The 21,749-nt window shown below is 44.6% G+C and overlaps 2 protein-coding genes across 3 annotated transcripts in view; both read right to left on the bottom strand.

The window, feature by feature from the left end:
• Positions 1-4,574, bottom strand: part of LOC115384118 (vang-like protein 1) — a 31,336-nt gene extending 26,762 nt beyond the window's left edge. For both annotated transcript variants that reach the window (XM_030086445.1, XM_030086446.1), the window contains exon 1: positions 4,451-4,574. The gene's annotated coding sequence lies outside the window, so the exon portion shown is untranslated. The remainder of the gene's footprint in view (positions 1-4,450) is intronic.
• A 9,885-nt stretch (positions 4,575-14,459) lies between these two features.
• LOC115384088 (helix-loop-helix protein 2-like) lies at positions 14,460-14,925 on the bottom strand. Its single transcript, XM_030086385.1, has one exon. The coding sequence runs from the start codon at positions 14,887-14,889 to the stop codon at positions 14,518-14,520; it is 372 nt and encodes a 123-aa protein (XP_029942245.1). The 5' UTR covers positions 14,890-14,925; the 3' UTR covers positions 14,460-14,517.
• Between the last annotated feature and the right edge of the window lie 6,824 nt (positions 14,926-21,749).

Raw genomic sequence — 21,749 nt, 5'->3', positions numbered from 1 at the left:
AAGTTCATTCAGAGTGCAGGACGGAGGAAAAACGCTGATCGATTCTGTCCCACTTCAGTGGAAAGTTGTTTTGACCCGCTCAGACAGTTTGGAGCGAGCCCTGCGCACAGAGGCTTGGCTCTGAGGTCTATATTGAAGTGAAACAGGATCCACGCGGGCGTTCTCACATGTGGTTTCTGTCTTTGCCATGCCAGAGAAAATTGGTAAGCGGAACCACTTGGAGTTTTGTAGCTGAAATAGGAATCCCAGGGAGGGGAGGCAGCCCCAACAGGTTCTCCACGGTAATCCAAGACCCCTGCTGAGCTGTCGGCTTGTCTGTTTGTCCTGGCGTACACCAGCGGGGGGCAGCGGGAGATGAGGAAGGGCAGAATTATATCACTGCAGTCGGGTATGAAGGGTACGGCCTGCAGCCTGTGATATCAGACAGTCGACCAGTTTACATGGGTGTTTTTTTCAATCCGATTGTAAACAATCGTATTAAACGGAGTGTATACATGTACGGCATACAAAGCGATCCACGATGAATCCTCGTTTACAAGAACCCTGGGTGAAGCGGATTATACAGCGTCCTGTGACATGTGCACAAAGTCTCACGAGGAACTTGTAGGTCTTTAGCTCCGCAGCAGCAGTCCTCAGCGCCAAGCAGTGTTTTTATCTGCTGATATCTGCTCAAATAATGTCCCAAAAGTCCATGAAACGCTGCTGAAGGAGCGGCTGCTCCCCTAGCTGCTGCACCGCTGCACCGAGCAGCACGTCTCGTTGTGAGCTCTGCTCCGCGTGTCGATGTTTCGAATTAACTGGTGCCCGTGTTAACTTGTGACCAATACATGATTGAAAAATGTAGTCGTTCTGGCGAACGTCGGTTATCGACAGTTACAGTGAGTGTATACGTTTAAAGTAATTTGTGAGTCTTACTTTAACAACTGCTGTAATCAGCCTGTGTTTACACAGACCTCCGCCGTCATTCGTTAGCACGGGAACCAGTTAATCCATAACACCAGCCGGCGATTGCTTGTATTCTGCTATACAGATCTTTATACAACTCGCTATTGCGCGATTTGGTTCCATCTCGCCTCTCCAATGTTTTTTCTGTCGGGGTTTTTTACTAAAAAAGTGTTTTTCAACCACCGTGGCTTTCTCTGCTGGTTTTTTGACTGTGCTGCTTCCCGTTTACTGGCACGTCACAGGCATGCGCAGAACAAACACTCCCCCAGTACAATCCGCTCCGCTGTCAGGCTCGTTTATAAGGGACACGGAGCGGATTGTCGATCGGCGTAGACCACCTCATACAATCGGCTCCAAATTACAATCCGCTCCGAGTGAAGCGGATCCACTCTGTCGTTTACATGACACATTTTACAATCAGCTCCACGTACAATCCGCTTATACGTGGTCCATGTAAACGTGCCTAGTGTCTCATCAAGTGGTGAGCTGATGGCATATCAGCAGATTTAATAACGAGGGATTGAAAATGTCACCAATACAAATGATAAACTTGAAGAAAAAAAGGCAGTTTCACTGCTCTATATTTAGTGATTGGCTGTCAGTTAAAAGTCAAACCGTAAAATGAATGTCCCTTGGATACACATGGAGAGGAAGCATCAGGAAATGATCTCACTGACAAGAAGACCAAACTATTGAAGGATTTAAGGAGTGTGTGAAAACAGGGAAACAACTGATTTATTCATATAATATGTCATTTCCCTATTGAGATCCTGGAAAAATTTGATAAACTCTGGAGTGCGGTAAACTACCTACAAGTGAACCAAATGAAAAGGTGAATCTTGGTGCCTCTGAGTGACTGCAGCTGCAGCTCGGGCTGATTAAGAGTAATTTACGAGACTGACCTTTCTGTGGAGCCGTTCAGGGAAACTTCAGGAAGCACATGGTTTGACTCACAACCCGCTCGACTGGCTGACCCCGTGACACACCGCTGAACTTTATCAGCCCCGAGAAACACCCAAGCTCGCCCGACTGAAGCCACTGAACCGCCAGGCTGACCTGCTGCAAACCTCTGAGAGCCCCTCTCGCTGTGTGAGTGGGAGCAGAAACAGAGGCTTCACTGTGCAAAAAGCGGCAAATTAAGCATCTAATGAGCCAGATAAGATGAGCCGTCGTGTTTGCATCCAGAACCTCCTTTCAGGCGAGCCGCTCATCCGTTCCTTTCTCTTCTCTAGCGCTGAAGTGAAAACCCCCAGCAGTGTTTGATCCTCAATGGGAAAAGTCTTTGAAGGCAAAATATCCATTTTAACACAAGAAAAAGTCTCGAATGGAGTAGCAAGGCAAACAGACTGAATAAAGATGACAAAAATATAAATCAGCTGATTGGCCAGCCACTCCGGCACCTCTGTTTCCCACCTCCTCCCTCACAGCGCTGCCTCTATTATCACTACTATAACACGTCTCTGTGTGCCGTAATGAGAGAGCTCGTGGAGGATGGAGGCACGCCAGCGAAGGCCGCCATCACGAGGCAGGCCGGGACAGGAGAGGAGCGAGGTCACTGCGCTCGCCGTTGTCCGTGGGCGACAGAACGGGGAACATTAACTCAGCGGAATTCAATCAGCATTCCCTAAATGTCAACCAAAGCGAAGCCCTCAGACATGGAAGTCGGCTCTGAAAGGGAGCCCGGGAGTCTCCGCTCACATTTAAAGACACTCCGGTCAACAACAACATACACATATCTATGCAGTTTGACAGTTAAAGAGCAGAATCAGTGAAGAGCTCATCTTAATGACTGACTCCAAACCGTATTACTGAGCCGGCCTTTACCTGTTGTAGTTTGGTGCTGTTGTTGCTAGGCAACCAGTCCATGCTGACCCTTAGCAGTCAGTCAATAAAGCAGCAACAGCGTCAGCTGGAGGTAAGGCTGCCTCGCTGCTGTGTGTGCATGCTTCATTACAGTATTGACAATGATGCACCATCCGATGTATGATTCACTGGGTATCAACAGTTTCTGACATTTAGTCATCAGACATGCTGATAGCCACGAATCAAGCTAAAACTATATCAATGTGTGCAGATACTAATAAGCTTTACTTGTTGTGAAAAAGTTTCATGTTATGATCGATCCAAATTTCATGAATCATGAAAATATCAGTGTGTAACAGCAAGAGAAGAAATCTAAGTCATAAATTTCAGTCTCTTTCAAATTTGCCTTTTGTTCTTAACAGTCTCTGGACATTTAGAAACAAAGAAATACAGCTAAAAAAAACTTAAGTTTGAGCTTTACACAAGCATAGCTTGGTGTGAGAAAGTTTGTGTCTGACTGTGCTGCCAGATGTTTACTGTCAGTGACTAAAGCAGACTGAATAACTCACACAGTGAATCTATCATGACATGTCCATATGACAGCATGGCGGTCTGGTCAATGGCTCTGGGTGTTTAAACATTCACTGAAAGTGTTGAAGCATTATGAAAGAAACCTGTGACACTTTCAGCTGTCGAACCAAAACTTTTCGAGTACCGACACAAACATTTAATACGCTTTCTAATGAGAACGTACTCCTGCTATACCTTTTTTTTTTAAAGTGAAATACGTAACTATATTAAATGACAGGGGTTTTTTGAATTTGAAAAAAAAGAAGCAGAAAACAGAAGATGGAAAGTGAAGCTACACTTCAAATCTAAGTTATCATGGATCAAAGTAAATAAGCTGTTGAACTGAACTGTGTTTATTACAGTAAACTAGAAAGAAGTTGAAGAGTTGTGCAGCGGCGAGCACGGTGGAGCTCCACAGCCGTTCCCCCGCCAGCCCCTACCTGTGTGACCCGGCTGACAGGCGGACCTGTCGGCAGGAAACTCCCCGGTTCCAGCGGGGCCTGGGAGGGAAGACCAAAAGACCCCCTCCCGCAGGACTCCGGGCGGCCTGCCCCGGGGCTCACACACCGCCCCAGCGGGTGTTTTCACGGTCGTTTTCTCGGGCCTGAGCTGAGGGGGTCGCGACGGTGTATCCGTCCGCGTTCACCACTCCGCCGCAGGTTACAGTTTCCAGCTGAGCTGCGGTGCACCGCAACACCCCGCACCGCACCGCACCGCCGCGAGGGAGACGGCGGACTTCTCCGTCTCAGAGTTTAGGTTTTTCTTTTTTCTTTTTTTTTTTTAACTCTAAAAAGAAACGTGTCTGAGTTTGTGAAGCCTGCGTGGCCGTGCAGTCTGAAGTTTGCTCTCCATTCAGGTATTCCAGGGCGTGTTCCCCATGAACACACTCCTCACTCCGCCGCAGAGAGAGTGTGTGTGTGTGTGTGTGTGTGCGCGCGTGTCTGTGTGTGTTTTCTGGACGCCGAGAGACACGCTAACCTACATTTATGTGTGTGTGGCGCGCTTACAGGCTTAAAGACATTATGGGCTGTGTGTGACTGTCTGGGCTTCGCACACACACACGCGCACACACCACACACACACTCCACATCTGCAGCACACACATGACCGAGAGGCGCCGTGGAAAACTCACCCTCTGTCGGCGGAGGTGTCCTTCCCCGGGGTTGATCATTTATCCGCGGGTTATGGAGGAAGTTTTCGGCCCCGGCACACGGTGGGTTCGAGTGGGAGCAGCCCCGGTAACGGCAGGAATCACCCTGGCAGGAAGGAATTTCACAAGGGGCAGAGCTTCGCGACGTGAGAGGGGCTGCAGGGCCGCGGCGGGCCGCCAGGGGGCGTCCGAGGCGGGAGGACTCCCTGCTGCACCATGAGCCGCTTCATTACAGTAATGATGTGTATTCAGGACCCAGGTAATTGGAGGGTTTCTAATTGGCACCACATCCTTTTTTTTCCTAGTCATTTAATAAAGAGAGGCAGTAATTTGTCCAGGCAAGAAATGATGACCTGAGATGACTCTGTCAGTAGCCTCACGAGTCAGTTCAACCCTATAAAATGAAAGAATTTTGTGAATTTGGACTAACTTGTCTGATCTTTTCATTGGATTTTGTCATTTTTACATCCTGTAAATTTTTGTGTTTGACTAACAATTATTTTCGGACACTTCCCTTTAACATACAGAGATTTAATTGATGTAAATCATTTCACTCTGCCTGAATTCAATGAAGTATCACATTTTATATTTCACATTGCAATGAATAATTCAGTTTTATTTGCTGAAATATTGTGTTAAACTTGTTTTTCAAGGTATAATATAAGGCTTGTAATTGATAGTGTATAATTAACTAAATTGCCTCAAAATGACACAATGAACATTTGTTTTTTCAGTAATTTTTGAAAACCTATGTGAAGTTAAATTTAAAACATTTCTTTCTGTTTCTTTTTGATATACTTTGTAATTGGTGAAGAAACTGCAACTTCTTTCAAGTAAAATGTGAATCTGATAAAATAAAGACAAGATATTAGATATTAGAAGGAATTATCTATAATATAAACAATGTTTTTTGGTATGAATCAGGGGGCAATTCGGCAGTTACTTACTGTTCAATTGCAAATTTGACCCAGTTTTTAAAATATAAGTGATGATTAAGAACAAAGAGATATTTTCTAAAAAAAAAAAAAAAAACATCATGAGGCTGCAATTAAATATCAAGTGTTTATGAGTTTGACCTTTCACCTATTTTTCCTTTGGAGTTTAATTTTATTGAATAAACATGTACCATTTAGGATATTATGGTAGTTTTGCAAGATCTGACTGCTTTCCTTTGACTAAAATGATATTTTTCAATGCATATTTCTGTATTGCCGTAATACACATTGTATGAAATTTAATATACATCTGAAAAACTTTGAACTGGAAATAGTACACTTATATCATGCATCATGATCTGCAAAGTTACAAATGAAAATTGGTAAAATGATCCATTTCTAAGGAGAGAAGCACAGAAATTATTTCACAAACAATAATGAAATGACAATAACTGTAGTTCCTCAAGAGGAGAAACATTGGAATGAATGGATTTCACTACACCTACTTTAGTAGAGACTGTGCAGGTGAATGTGACGTATCTGCATGGAGGCACATCCATGGATTGGATGATTGTCAGTTCAACAAGTGAAAGGAATTTGAGTATTTTATCTGAATCTTGGTCCTCAACACCACAACTCTCCTCGTCGTGGTGAAGTTCTCTGAAGAGTGCTCAGCACAGCAGGGTCCCACATTGCTGTCTCAACAAGTTTTCCATTTGCTTCACATTATGTCGCACATGTAATCATAACAACTGATGTTGCAATGCAACAAAAAACAAAAAACAAAAAAAAAGGGAAGTGATACTGAATAAGACAAGCAGTTGTCAGCCTCAGCAACGGGTGGCAGATAGCGATCTGGCTTGGACACAGTCAGTGAAAGAGACACAATGAAGTCAATGAGGCCTTGAAGCAGCCTCTTAACAGAAAATGTAAACAAGCAGTCATCGTCTCCTTGAAATAGCTTTTTAGGAATGCTTGGCCTTTTATATCACTAAACGCAGCAAATAATGCATTAACAATCTCTCACATGCATGTAATTACAAAGAGAGCATTAGACTTTACCAATAAGGCACCTTTAACCTCAATAAGTATATCTATTTGGATAAAGGTTACAGAGAAATCAATCACAGCAAACATTCCCCACCAATTGATTTCACATTTCTCTGTTGGTGTTGCAGCTCTTCATCTATTGTGTCGCAGGACAAAAGGGGGCATGGGCCAGTTCATTCACGCTCCAAACACACACCGCCAGGCAACAGATGCCTCCAGCAATTACACAGCTGTATATGAATCAATATTTTGTCCTCCTTTGAACTGCAGCCTCACACACACACACACACACACACACACACACACACACACACACACACACACACACACACTCTCTCTCTCTCTCTCTCTTAGATATATCTCATCCCCTCCAGAAACACAATGGAGGTCATGACTGGGACACGACCCCTGAGCTTACCTCCTTTTTCCCCACGGAGGGTCAAATAAACACGAGTCTTGCAAGAGTCAAGGGTTGGGGGGGGGGTGCAGCCGGAAGCTGTAGAGTCCAATTCTCAATCAGCATCTGCCTATTGAAATCAAAATTAAAAAGTAAGATTAATAAAAGATTTGCACAGTTACACAAATTTCCAAATACATATTTTTAATTTTCACACATGTATTTGAAAAAAAAAACCATGCACAATAACCTAATGTATGCTGCAGTTCCATCTTCTTATATAGTGCCATGTTTTAAAGCTGGTATTGATTTCTTGCATTTTCGTAATACCAGTAATGACACTTTCACTTACACAGCTCTCAAAACAGAATGAAAGTAAAATACAGAATTTACAAATTTAGGGGGAAAGTCCATTAAAGCACTCTTAAATAACTATTTAACAGATAAATACAGAGGAGGACATCATATATTGAGAATGCAGTCTTTATGTGTCTGTATCGAGCACAATTTATACGGATGAATGAATGAATGAATAAGTGAATGAATACTGTATGTGTTCTCCTGCAGACTTCACAGCACGTTAGTTTCGGCTAATTGCGCCACCCAGTGGTGGAATCGAGCCAAAACAACATCACTGCAAGCTGGGTAAACGCACATCAGTGTTCTGCAGACGGACTTGCTTCCTGATCAGTGTCTTCAACGTTATGAATGTATGAAACATTTTCGGAAAAACAAACAAACAAACAAACAAACAAACAAACAAGAGACAAAATGTCCCTCTGATCAGATGTGTGAATCAATCAGCTGCGGTGTAATCACATTACACAGCTGAATGGGGAGCACGCGCGCGCTCTGACGGCAGCAGCATGCAGCGCGTGCTGTCACTTTTCACGTGTTTTCAAAAGCGAGAGGCGCGCGCAGATGGCGCTCATTGAGGAGGCGAGGTGGGGCGCTGGAAGTGTTGGGGGGGGGGGGGGGGGGCTCGTGAAATCAATTCAATTTGGTGTCCGGAAGATGGATGGATCTCTCCCCAAAGACACGCAGTTTATGAGTTTAGAGGGGTTTTCGGTAAATAGAGGAGAAAAATGAAAGCGCGTAAAAATGAAGACGAAGTGGGAAGAGACGCGCTTTATGAGGCCACACGCACGCATACATGCAAGAGAGAGCGGCGGACCAGGATGGATGCAGGAGTTCACCCAGTCCCGCCTTCACATGTTGTAATCATTCAGTGGGAGACAATTCAGGCCTCAAACAGTTTCCCTGCTCCTGGAGAAACTTTTCATCAGAAAGCATGGAAACCTGGAAACCTTCACACATCAGTTATTCACTTCTCTCTTGTCATTACTGGACTCAGCAAATTTAGAAAGCAGACAAAGTCAACAACAACAAAGTGCATCAGAAAATTAAAATCTCAGTTAACATCAACTGAGATGAAAATGACCAAAACTCAGCTATATTTGAAGTGGCTGTAGAAGGCCTTGATTTCATTTCTCCAAACCGTATAGGTGATGTTATGATATCTGAAAGTTGGAATCCAACAGAAGACAGTGATGTTTTTGGCCTGCAGCACACACAAAGAGCATGTTTTTGCTTTTCCGAGGGCCTTTACAGGTGGAATAGCCTTGCAAATATATCAAAAAACGGAAAATAAAAAGTGACTGCAATGCTCAAGGTCATCAGTTTAACAACATCAGTGACTTTCAAGCACAATGGAGAGAGCTTTCAGGACCGCAGTCTGTGAGCTTCGATCTCCCAACGAGGCAGCAGAAATAAAGACACTGATCGATGATTAAAACAGAGTCACCTGTTGCTTGCCACACAAACTGTCCTATTATAATGCATTGATGAATAAACTGCTTCTTAATCACTCTTCCCTCATGTCTTCATTTCAATTGAGCAGAAACAAGAAAAATCAATGACTGCATGTATGTTCAGACCATGTGAATAAGAGGATTAACCTAAAATAGCAGGTTATAAATATTACTTTTCAAGGGGAAAAAAGCTGATGAGAATGAATCAGGCGCAGCCCTGACACTGTTGGTCTGAAATAACTCGAGGTCTTAAGTTCACAATGGGGAAGAGAAGAGCAAATAATTGATTTCTCGGGAATAACAACCGGATTAAAGTGAAGATAATTCTCCCTTAATATCTTTATGATTCACTAATTATAAATCTGAATCCTCAAGTGCCGCTGAGGCTTAAAGAAGGGAGACAGCAGGATGTTGAATAAACTCCCCCTCTGACTCAGGGTGACTGAAAACCAATGAGACGTCCGCCACAAAAGGTCCAACAATTGGATTTCAGAGATCTTAACCAAATTGAAGCCCATTGAATATGACCATTTTAACTCGCCAGATTGGGCCGTGTGCCGGGCCCTAATGCATGCACACACACCTTATGACAGGCCGCGCGGTACAGATGGTCTAAGCGTGAGCTTGAATGAGAGAGGGGGGGGGGACCGTCCACGGCTGCTGACGCATTGTGGCGGTGTGTGTGTGTGTGTGTGTGTGTGTATGGGGGGGGGGGGCGTCTCCTTCAATGCAGCTCTTAATGAGAACAGACTGAGTTTTTCTCCGTTCCCTCCATCCCCTCCCCTCCCCTCGTCCTGCTCCCCCCCCCCCCCCCCCCTCTCTGACTCTCCACTTCTCCTCTCCTCTGCCCATTTCCATCTGTTTGGAGACAAAGGGCCACGAGCCAGCTCGAGCCCCGGGACCCTGCTGGTGAAGTAGGCAGGGATAATGCGGCCCATCCCGGGGGCTGCATTTCAACACATGGACCAGGGCTTTGTACTCCTGCAGCACGAGCACCTCTCTCTCTCTCTCTCTCTCTCTCTCTCTCTCTCTCTCTCTCTCTCTCTCTCTCTCTCTCTCACACACACACACACTCACACACAATCACACACAAACACAGGGATGTGCACGCCTCAACACACGCCTCCATGAGAGAAGTGAGAGTTGGGGAGGAGGAGGAGGAGGAGGAGGAGGAGGAGAACAATATTGACAGGGGAGTTCTCGCCTTGAACAAGAACACTTCCATAATACCCAAAGACACGGCGAATGAAAAATAAAAGGGAAGGACAAAAAAAAATGAGGCAGCATAAAAAGCCCCAAATGTTGTTCCTCACACTGTGAACATATGGCCGTTTGTTGTCATACTCTTTCTCCCTGTCCAATTTACACACAGCTACTGAGCTCTCAGAATTAAACCTGCGTGCGTGTGCGCTTGCGTGCGTGTGTGTGTGTGTGTGTGTGTGCTTGGCGCTGGATATACCTGAATGATGATGAGGAGGAGGAGGATGTCCAAACGCCGCTAATGGTTGCTGTATAATCCCCTGCCAACTGCACACACACCTCCTGACATATGGTCACTCCTCGGCCTCCGCCGTTACATAAGCCACACTGTGCAAAAAGGGAGAGAAGGGGGTTGAAACACGGTACTTTCTCTCTCTCTCTCTCACACACACACACACACACACACACACACACACACTGAGTGCAGCGGCCTCGCTGTTAGCCAGCCTGCTTAGTGCCCTCAGCAGTTTGGGCCTCGCCTGTCACTTTCCTCTCCCGGCGTCCCTTCTCTGGGGGAGGTGGTGGGTGGGGTGGGGGGGGTTTGTAAAGAATAAATTGAAGAGGACTGATGCTACGGAAGCTTTTGGGATGAAGAGCACAAATGGCCTTGTAGTGCTTCGTGGCAACGTACAGATGGACTCCTCCATTCAATAAGCTTGAGCAGAAGTCTGTCTCCACGCCATGCCAGAATCACAGAGCTTGTTTTGTGTTCTGAAGAGGACAATCTGTTGATGCAACATATTGGTGCTCTTTTCTTTATCTCGGTAAAAGCATTGATCGAGCAGCCTGAAACGTTGGGCCAGTCAGGTTTGAATAATGTGCAACAAATGTTTGAAGAAAAAGAAAAAAGAAAAAAACAAATCTGTTTCAAAGTGGTGAAAAATGTTGACGACGCCTTGTTCCCAGTTTCTGTGGCGCAGTTTTGCAGCTAAAGGCATCATGGTGGAACTTCAGAGATCCAGAGCAGTGACGACTGGTCTGGAGCCACACGACGGTTTAAGATGTCGAGCTGAAACTTTCACACAATTCAAAACCTGAAAGAAGTTTGGTCTGAGGCCAATGCACAGTCAGAGGCTATTTCTCTTAGAAATAAACACAGAGAGCAGCAGACACTTGGACTTTTGCTTTAAATGCACATTAATGACAGGATTATTATTTTTTCTTACCTTTGTTGGGTCTTCACCTGGAGAAAGATTCAGAACTCAGGCTGAAAATGTCAGTTTTTAAACCAACAACACCTCAAAGAATTAGAATATTTTGGGGTAATTTGGAGCAGAATTCTCAGTGTTTGGCTCCAGAAACAAGTTAACTTTGTATTGTTTTGTCTGTCACAAGGTTGTTTCAATCTCAGAAACTGTTGCCTGAGAAAATCAACAGAAAGCATCCCAGTCGGAATAGTTGATCTTCTTTGCATATATAAGAGTAAAAACTCTTTTGTGTCAATCCATTTTAGTATCAGTCATCAACTAAGGTAGTAAAAAGTTATGGGAAAGAATCAAACAATATAAATAGAGCCTCAACAGATCACCTTTTGCCTCTTTTTCTTGTGTGACACCAAGCGTTATGATCTGGCACTCACTTCTCAGTGAGAACATCCAACCTTGGTTTACAGGCCTTTCTTTGTTAAGTTTGCATGTTCTCCCTGTGTGTGTGTGTGTGTGTAAGTTTTCTCTGTCGACTTTTTACAGCGGTGGAGAAGACAGACAGTCAAGAATAAAGCCAATACAAAGTTTGGAAGAGAAAATCTGAAGTGGAAGTGTTGTGAAGTCGACCTGAGAGCGATGTTGTCTCCAGTTTTCCAGAAGATCGCCTCTCTTGAATTGTCCTCCTGAATAGTCAACATTTGGTCCGGCCAACTTTGGCAGTTGTACCAGCAGGTGAAAGTGAAGGTGAAAGAGAAAAAAGAAGTTGAGGCAGATGATTGTCAGAGTGACAGATGCCAGAGAGAAAGAATCAGGAGGCTCTAGTGCTGAAAAGAAAAAAGAACATTTCATTGTACCTTCAGTGCTCATGGATGGGTAAAAGAAGGGAGGCCTGGCTGCAGCTGCTGCCACAGACCAGATAGATAGATAGATAGATAGATAGATAGATAGATAGATAGATAGATAGAGAAATTTGTTGTACATATTTTACATTGTGGATTGTATTGCTCCTTTGGAGTAGCTTAACAGTGGCATCACCAGGGTTAAAGTGTTCGATTCCCACTGGAGCTTGAAAAAAAAAAAGAAAAGAAAGAAATCACTCATGATAATCTAATGTGGCTCGGATGAAAGCATTCACACGTCTCCTCTTTCTGTAACCCAACTTCAAAGCCTTTTATGGTGCAATCGATCGAAAAGGCGCAGATATGGAAAATGAATATAAATATTTGGATCTTCTCGCAGCTCGTACCATTTGGCAATATTACATCTCGGCGAGGCTCGCTCGCTCATAAATTTCCATCTCTCCCATCCCTCCTCTCTCACCGCGGTTTCCCACGGGAGGTGCCAGACGGCCAGTAATTTGGTTGTCTTGGCTCGTCTGGAGTAACACCTGCCCCCTCTCTGGGGAAGGACGGAGCCTTTCAGCCAGGAGCGCACATGGAGGCGGCCGCTGCCTGTACTGCTGACCACTGCGTGTGCGTGTGCACATGTGTAGGGGGGAGTTCTCCCCTCTCTCCGCGCCCCACTCAGCGTGTGTGTGGTAGCAACGCCATATATTTCTGTATGATAACCACAGTTTGCTCTTTTACCTTCTGTACAGTCGGATAAACCCGTGCGCCTTTACGCACACTTGTGTCAACGGCTCCGACAAGCGCGTTCACGTGGCATGACCTTAGAAAAATTGTGGTTAATTCAAAAACTTTTTTTTAAAGAATCAATACAAGAAAATGATTTCTGCAATTCAGTTTTAATTAAAAATAACACCGGAAAATATGAAAAAGTTTGTCCATTAGAAACCAGCTGTCACGATACCTCTACTACAAAAGATCTGCATAAAGCAACAAGTAGCCTACACAACCCTGAAGAGACAAAAAATCTTTGGATAGAGGATATGTTGTTTTCTCCTTTCTCTAGAAAATTACTTATTGGATTTCCGCAAAATAAATAAAGGTGTTAATTTAAACAATAATAATAGTAATCATTACATCAACACAATGAAGGTAATAAATTCAGACTATTTTACAAATAATAATTATTATTTGGTCACAGCAAAAAAAAAAAAAATAAATAAATAAATAAATAAAAGACAAATCAGAGGTTAAAGTCAAACTATTTGACATTGTTCTTTCTGTCAAATTAATTTAATCTTTTTAGGAGCCCAATTTTTTTATTTATTCATTCACTGAGCAACCTCTTAACACAACAATTTAGGTATAACAAAAACATTGACGGGAAGGTGAATCCCCATCTTGAAGTGCTTATCGTTGCTATTGATAGACAACAGACATTAAAAGCCAACCAAAGAGGATGACACACAACAAACATCCATCTGGAACTGAAAGAAATGATGCCATATGGAATAACAGAAAGTGCCATCAAAAAAGAGTAGAACATCATCACTTCCCAAGTTCAATTTCACAGCCTAAAATATAGAAGCAACAAACATACACATTTATACAGAAAAGACCATAAAGTCAACATAAATAAATAAGCCTTAAATATCAACACAATTAAATAAATAATTCCATACTTTTTCGAAAAAAATGATTAAGGTCACAATTTTATAAGTCATAAGTGGCACTTACGCATTGAATCTTTTTTTTTTCTTTCCTTCACGGAAAACATCTTCTAAACTAGATCTAAAGCAGCTATCTCGTTTACATCCTTTCGTTTCGATGTGGAAAATGCCCCCAGCGTTGGTTTTGTAAAATCGGGAGGGTGAGGAGGCAGAATTATGTTTCTGATGTTAATCAAATGTGGAGAAAAAAAAATAATAACAAGAAATCGTATTAAAGTTTCTCTGAACGTAACATTGTTCTTTAAACACACATTTTCTGCCTCCTTTTTACTGTGGGAAGATGAATGCCTGCGGGCCCCCTGGCCTCCTTCTTACTGTCAATCTCTTTATTGCATCCAAAAAGCTGGAAGGACTGGGCGCTTGTTGCTCGCAGTTCAGCTGAAGTTGGGGTCTTTTGTTGGGGGGGGGGGGGGGGGGGCAGTTTGCGCACTGCCGCCTCTCTAAACACTGCACTCTGTCCCAGCTTCCCAGGAGGAGATGGTTTGATTCAGGAAGGAAAGATAATTCAGCTGATTTCAGATTCTTAGAAAGCAGAAACAGGGGAAAGTTTCTGAGGTCAAATGAGGGCGGCGGTTCGTGTCACGAGCTGGCGCAGCTCAGCCAAATTCTATTTCCCTCCCGGAGCAGCTATTTTTGAGGTGAATTATTCAGTTTTACACTTTTTGTAATTAAAAGAGTCTCTGAAGCTCGCAAAATTTCAAGACTTTCTGCCAGATTTCAGTTGGAAAAATACTGCTCACTACATAAAAATCCTCCTGCTAACCTTGGCGTGCGCTCCCGTCCGGCCTCCCCAACCCGACCCACGAACTCTCGTAAATGTGTGCGCGTGTGAGTGCGTGTGCGTGTGTGTGGCGTGTGCATGTGTTTGACACACGTTCAGACATCCAGCACGTGATTGAGATAGGAGATGTAGCATATCGCCAGTCTGAGGATCTCGATCTTGGAGAGTTTCTTGTCCGGGGGCAAGGTGGGCAGTAATTTCCTCAGCTCCGCGAAGGCCACGTTGAACGCCTCCACCCGGATCCGCTCCCTGGTGGCGTGGGCCGAGCGGTACTTGGCCGTGGCCCTCCTCCGCCTCCTCTTCTCCTCCCTGCTCAGGGGCTGCTCGGATTTGCACTTGGCCCTCTCCTCGCCCTCCGCCGGCTCGTCCGACGCGCAGCCGACGGACTTGAGGCCGTTGAGCATGGTCTCCGAGTCGGACTGGGTCCAGGACAGGTCGGTCTCAGCCTGGTCCGGGCTCAGCATCATTTTTATTCTCCGGCGTTGACAGTCTCTCCTCCACAGAAAGCTGCAAGATGGACAGCCGTAAAGTCATTTCTGATGCACTCTTTTACTATGTCCCACATTTTTATTATTTTTTGTTTTGCAAGTCTGCAACTCATTAACACATTATACCACACTAATTAAACTATTGACAATAATATATTATTATTATTATTATTATTATTATTATTATTATTATTATTATTGAAGAAAACTCCTCCAGCTTGGGTGCCAACTAAATGCCCCCCACCGTTAATCCTAAAGCAGCCGTTGCATAATAACATTAAACACTATCAATAATAAATAGCTCCGCAAATGTGCAGTGCAGGCCCCAAAAACTGTCAAATAATCAGAAAAATATCCAAATTTAGATTTTTTTTTTTTTTTTTTTTAAAGACTGCGTCTTTATTTGTTTTGGGTTTTTTTTCTTAATTCTCTATAATTCAGGTTGTGAAGATTTTTGAAGAAGAAACTCCCCTTTTTTAACGTGAATTACCATAATCAGAATTGGCCATCTGTCACAGTGTGATGAACACATCTGCTTAGCTGAGGCCACAGTGACTTGACAGCATGGAGGCAGAGGACGGCAAAAATAACGTTGACATCTGCTGGACAACACATTACTGGAGCTACCGTGTGTGCTTTTTTATTTTTATTGTTATTTTTATTTTTCGACAGAATAATAAGAATTAAGTTTTCAGGGCATTTAAAGGCAGATATAAAATCCAAATCCAAAGCAGATTGTTGTTTAGAATGATTAAAGTAAATGCCAAAAATTTAAAAAAAAAACCTTGCGGACTCACCTTTACAGAGAGTTCGGAGTCAATTTTGTTTTTGTTGAAATGTTGTTTGAGACGCTCTTGAGCGGAGCCTCAACTCCAGATTAACTCATATTCCACCGGACAAACAATCATTCAGATCTTCAGGTGCGGAAAAACAAACAAACAAACAAACAAAACAACCAAAGACTTATTTTCACTTTTTCAGCTGCGAACTTGCAACATGGAAATGAGTGGAGGGGGTCACAGCATGGAGACGGGGGTCCGGAGCCTTGGTCGTTAAAGCGCGAGAGAAGCTGTAATAATGCTGATAATCTGGGATCAGCGCGCGCCCCCGCGTGATCCCGGAGACGGGAGACAATAGATGACCAGATAATGTTGGTCGAAAGTGCAGCCGGGGCTACTCGTCCATCCGCCTGTGGAAGATGGGGATGAGAGGGGGCGAGATAAGCGAGGCTCTCCCGAGTCGAGAAGCGGCGGATCGGAAGGCAGGTCGCAGATAATCCGCTCCAATCTCTCTCTCCTCTCCTCTTCCAGCCCGTGTCATATGCGAGATAAGATCCAAACGATCCTGACTAATAAAGGCTCACTTCATGGACAGGGGGGATGGAATATATTTGAGGAATGGTATTGTCTAACGCCGCCCCCTCCTCCTCCTCCTCCTCTCTCTCCTCCTCACCTCCTCCCTCTCTCCTCACGCCCCTCAGCCCTCGAGCGCTCTGCCTCCCGTGGGAGTAGTGGGCAAAGGGAAAGCAGAGATGTGTGCATGATAAAGAATGGAAAGAGAGAGAGAGAGAGAGAGAGAGAGAGAGAGAGAGAGAGAGAGAGAGAGAGAGAGAGAGAGAGAGAGAGAGAGAATACGTTCTAATGTTGTGAGTTTGTGCACGTGTTCACATTTGTTTGTGAATAGTAGTGATTAAAAAACTGTTTCTTTTAAAGTGCAAACAGAGAGGAGGGAGGTGATCTCAACTCATACATCAAAAGTCACATGTCCTTCCTAAAAGGTCCGGACTGAACTCAACTGTTCCTGATTGAGATTAAAATATTTATGAAAAAAAAAGTATAGATCACCATTTGAAAAAAAAGAAAGAAGTAGTTTTTAGAAACAGACACTTTGATTACATGAAAAAATAAGCTTTCTCCTGAAATGGTTACTCTTCATAATTAATTCTTTCAATTAGATTGATTTTTTTTTCAGAGGGAGAGAGATGGAGTGAACATCTGAACAGACAGGATGTGCAATAAATAGATGGTATAGGACAGACAGGAAAAGATAACAACACAATTCCATAAAGCATAGTTGGAAAGCACATTTATCAAAACTGTACTGAGACACAATATGACACCAGATTAGAGTTGGTACTATAAGATAAAATACTGCGCGAGGCAATATGATGTGACAAAAATCATGTGATAAGCTGGAATCTGATAGTGTACAGCGCAATAAGGTGTGATGTAAAATGTCATGAAGATAAAACATACAACAAAACAGACAATAGTGTGATGTTATATAGTGAACTTCAGGATAAGTGATAAAATATCACAAATAACAACACAACACTATAGGATAACAGAAACAAATCTGCAACGTCCGACTGGTTTTACATTCAAACTCTTTTTTGTTTTCTTTGTTTAAACATTTGATTTTGTATTTTTGGCATTTTGTCTCAAACTCCAAACAATGATGGTCAAAAAAGGTCTCGGGAGAAAAGGTCAGGAGTTAAAATGCAAACAAACGAAAAGTGAAAGGTTTGTGTCTAATTCGAAAGGACATTTCATGAAATATGTTATACGAGTCATTGAGTTTTATACAAGTTCTGCTGCCGTGTCGCAAATGCACAAGCAAACGCAGGTTCAGGCCAACGGTGAAAATCCAGACCGACAACCTCCTCTCTTCTCTTCTCTTCTCTTCTCTTCTCTTCTCTTCTCTTCTCTTCTCTGCTCTTCCCATCATGCCTCTCTGCGCCCGGCTGCACGACCAGCGCCGGGTCAAGAGGGCCCGGTTCCAGAGCCGGAGCGGTGGCCAGTAAGTGTGGGGGGCTCGCTGCGCCTAACGAGGTGATTAAAACGATAAGGGGGAGCACAGATGACTCGCCGTGGCCCGCAGCCATGCCATGCTTAATGCCGCTGCCACACACACGTGTACACACACGCACACACACACACACACGCACGCACACACGTTAATAACAGAATATTATCAATACGTAGCAACAAGGACCATATCAGTGAACACGGAGTGTGTGAGGTGAGAGAAAAGGGAAAGTGCGGGTGTGCACATGTGTGTGAGATGACAGACAGCTTGCCTTGGGCTCCGGCTATGTCTGCTCAGTGTGTGTGTGTGTATGTGTGTGTGTGTGTGTGTGCGTCACAGAGAAATTCACGGCAGGGTGTATCGGAGACATGTCAAGACCAAGAGACAGAGGCCTGCTGACAGCTGGAGCCCTCGGACGGACATACACACACACACAAACACACACACACACACACACACACACACACACACACACACACACACACACACACACACACACACACATACAAGCACCCTAATTGCTCCACACTGAGCGGTGGAGGTGCCTGGTGGACCCCTCCTCGGCCTGTACGGCCCGTGGCCAAAGACATGCAGGACCCCTCCAAAGCTGTTTTGTTGATGCCCGCTGCAATTACATCCCACAGCTGATGTACAGATCCCGGAGACAAGCGGGCAAACGGCGGGGTGGTGGAGTCACTGGAGAATGGTTAATGGATGATGTTTGGTTTAGTCATGGTGCTGCTGGTAAGTGTTTGTTGTGAGCGGATTCGGAGACTCTCCGGCGGAATCAGACGTTTGTTGTTCTACAACATGACTGGATTTTGTCTGTCTGTGTTCAACGGATGCATCAAGTGCATGCACATCGTGACATTACTTGTTTAGACTGAGTGAGCATCAATACATGTAGTAATCCACTTGATTCAAGTCTAAAAAAATGACATACTTTTGAGACTTGTAACTTCATTTAATTAAAATATCAATTTTCTTTCATATGTTTCTTGAAGAAATCCTCTGAGATAAAATTCAAGTCCAAGACTTACAGCTGAAACCCATTTGAGATTCTGTGTTTTCTTGAGCTATGCAAGGTAAAACACAACACTGTTTCTTCATTTGTTGGTTTTTCTCACTTTTTTGTGCTGTTTTAAAACTGCCAGCCTGTAGGGTCCTGTGGTTTTTTTTTATCTGTCATGGTCTGAATTATTTGATCTTTTTCGTGCAGCAGACAACTGAAACCATTCAGTCGTGGTCTCTGACTTTGTCTCTTACGTTCCTACACTGCCTCTGTCATAATAACACAGAGCACAAAGACCTTTTCTGTCACACTGACAAAAAATAAAAAAACAATCAATCATCCGGTTGCACCAACAACATTCAAATCTGCTGATAATGATATGCGAGGTGCAGACTGGATCCAAGGAGCAAGTCATCCAGGTTCAGACTCAAGTTTGGTGTGGACTGAAATGCCCCCTCTCACTGTGGTTCCCATAATCACACGGAGCTGGCAGACACACAGGAAGGAAGCAGTTCAGTGATTTATTGTCATGATTATTCTTTGCAGGGCTTATATCACCAGCTGAGGCCTAATACTGAGCCGCCGAGGAAACAGGGTGCAAATTTAAAACCTGAAAAGATCAAATTGTTTTTTCAGATGGAGGCAAAAAAAGAAAAAAAGTGCATAAACTTTTAGATCAAGAAAAGTATGAGTTTTCGTGGATGTGGAGCTGGTTTTGTTGAAGCTGTCAGGAAGAGATGTGGCTCTGACGAGACGTCAGTAATGGAGTTATTTCTCTAATCAGTCAGGGAGAGATCGGCGGACCCCGCAGCTGTCTCAGATGCTTGTTACGACAAAAAACACCTTGAACTTGTGTGACACACTCTCACCTGTCACCGACAATCAAAGGGACGCACACACAGTTTGGAGCTTTCCCAGGGAGCAGTGGGATGGAGCTGTGAAATGGGAAGGATTAGTCACTTTGTCAGGAGATGTATGAGGCGTCTCTCAGGTGGACAGCCAGCCACAGGGGGCATGTGGGAGAGCGAGAGGGGAGAGAGCAGAAATTAGAGGCCAAACAGAAAGACCGAGACGAGCAGACAAGGAGGAGACCAAGGAACATGGGATAAAAACTGTGACAAACTGTAGATGGAGTAGATGGAGATTTCATTTGGCCTTTAAAGCTTAAGAAATGCATTTGCAACACTCGGACACACACTCACACAAAGGCAGTGTCCATGTGTTGTGTTCTGTCCTTTCTTCCACTGCAGAGAAACAGGCAGTGTCCTGGACTCTGGCCTCGTGTGTGTGTGTGTGTGTGTGTGTGTGTGTGTGTGTGGACAGGGAGGGGAAGGGGGTTGTCAGTTCAGGCCTGAACAGGAGGTGTGGGATCCAGAAAGCTGGGGGTCCCATGTGAGAATGTGGCCATGGACAGCGTTGTCGTGGCAGGCCTCGGCACCATCTGTGCTCCCAGCAGGACGCCCGGCGTCTTCTCTGCCACCCAGACACATATGGACACACAAAGGTGCTCACTTTCTCCCGTTGCCGATCGCGGATGTGCATTCACACGTGCACGCTCGCTCTCTGGGAGCAGGCAGAGGCACACGGGGGACTCAACGGTGAGGGATGGGAGGAAGGCTGATGAGTTTGTTGATTGTGCAGTGAACGGGATGATGGCGCCTTGGTGACGCCGCTGATGTAACTGTGATGATTTCAGAGCCGTTATTAGTCAGCAAACAGCCCAGCTGTGCTCTGAAATCCACACATCGTCCCATCCTTTACTCCTGCTGTCTGGACGCCAGTTTACTTTCTGTGGTTTCAGCGAAAACTGAGTTACAACACTGGACAGGTATGATTTCAAGTTGACGAACTTTAGCGTTTCACTAAATAAACTTCTTTTTGTTGTAATAGTAAAATCTTCTCAAAGCCTCACTTCATCAGTGATACCGGTGTCCATCTGCTGCCGCTGCAGCGATACTGGATGTGAATACTGTGCTGAGAGTAAAAGTGGCATAAGACAGAAGCTCTCTGGTTACATTCAGACAGCAAAAACCACTTGAGTGACTAAAAACAAGACAATGATCCTGACTCACTCACCATCCTCTAGTCTACGATGTACAGTATGAGTCACTATTGTCAGACATAGTTAGGTCTAAAAACCATGACCAGGTTCATTCCGAATTATTCAATCCATTCATACAACTGTGCAGTTAAATCCATCACTGTTATTTGATATTTCACATGGGACTCGAACAAGGGTCTCCCCGCTGGAGTCGTGGAGATCGTCTCATGATGCTTCAGACCTTCTCATAGAATCAGTTCAGCTCATTCTGTGACTGAAATTCTGTAGTTTCGGGTTTGAGAGAGTGTCTGAGCATCAGAACGAAACTGTTACCAGTGTGTATTTCAGTCGGTTGAGGATTTTCTTTCTTTTTCTTTTTGTTTCGTCCTCCAGGAATGTTTTCCAACTCCTCTAATATCCATCTGCCATCAACTGCCCATCTCATCTCCATCCTCCAGCCACTTCCAGTCCGTTCTCAGTCTCCATCCCACCCTGTTCTGCGCAGACCTAGATTTTCCGTCTCCGCAGCTTCCTCTCCCTGGTGCCCGCTGACCCTCCTGCCTTGGCCTCCGGCCTTTTCCTCAGCTGCACCTGCCTCATTTACGGAGGCGAGCTTTCCTCAGCAGCCCCAAACCTCCACTCTTCCTCCTACCTAGAACCCCTGCTTCGCTGACCCCCTTCTTTCTTCCCTTCCCTCCGGCCTCCCCGAGCAGCCCCTGTCCCCCCATCTCGGGCCTCCAGCTGGCTGATGAGTTCATTAGGCCCAGCGCTCTGCCAAGGAGCATGGCGGCTGCCGGGCCAAAGCAGGAGGGCATCAGGGAGGCCCCTGGTGGCCATTGGGCACGGGCCATGGTCATTGGATCTGGGACAGAAAAGTCCCAGAATGTCCCACATGTCGATATGTGGGCTCTGTCCAGTCTTGGAAGCCTGAGACTGTTATTTTGTACATTAGCAATCTGGTTTGGGGCTTGTCTCTCC

The sequence above is a fragment of the Salarias fasciatus genome (assembly GCF_902148845.1).
Source record: "Salarias fasciatus chromosome 23 unlocalized genomic scaffold, fSalaFa1.1 super_scaffold_20, whole genome shotgun sequence".
Classification (NCBI taxonomy): domain Eukaryota; kingdom Metazoa; phylum Chordata; class Actinopteri; order Blenniiformes; family Blenniidae; genus Salarias; species Salarias fasciatus.
The sequence above is the reverse complement of the archived record's forward strand: the minus strand, read 5'-3'. Positions and strand labels throughout refer to the sequence as shown.

Bases quoted from the DNA above. Each gene is read 5' to 3' on its own strand.
- LOC115384088 (XM_030086385.1), bottom strand. From the start codon at position 14,889: ATGATGCTGAGCCCGGACCAGGCTGAGACCGACCTGTCCTGGACCCAG.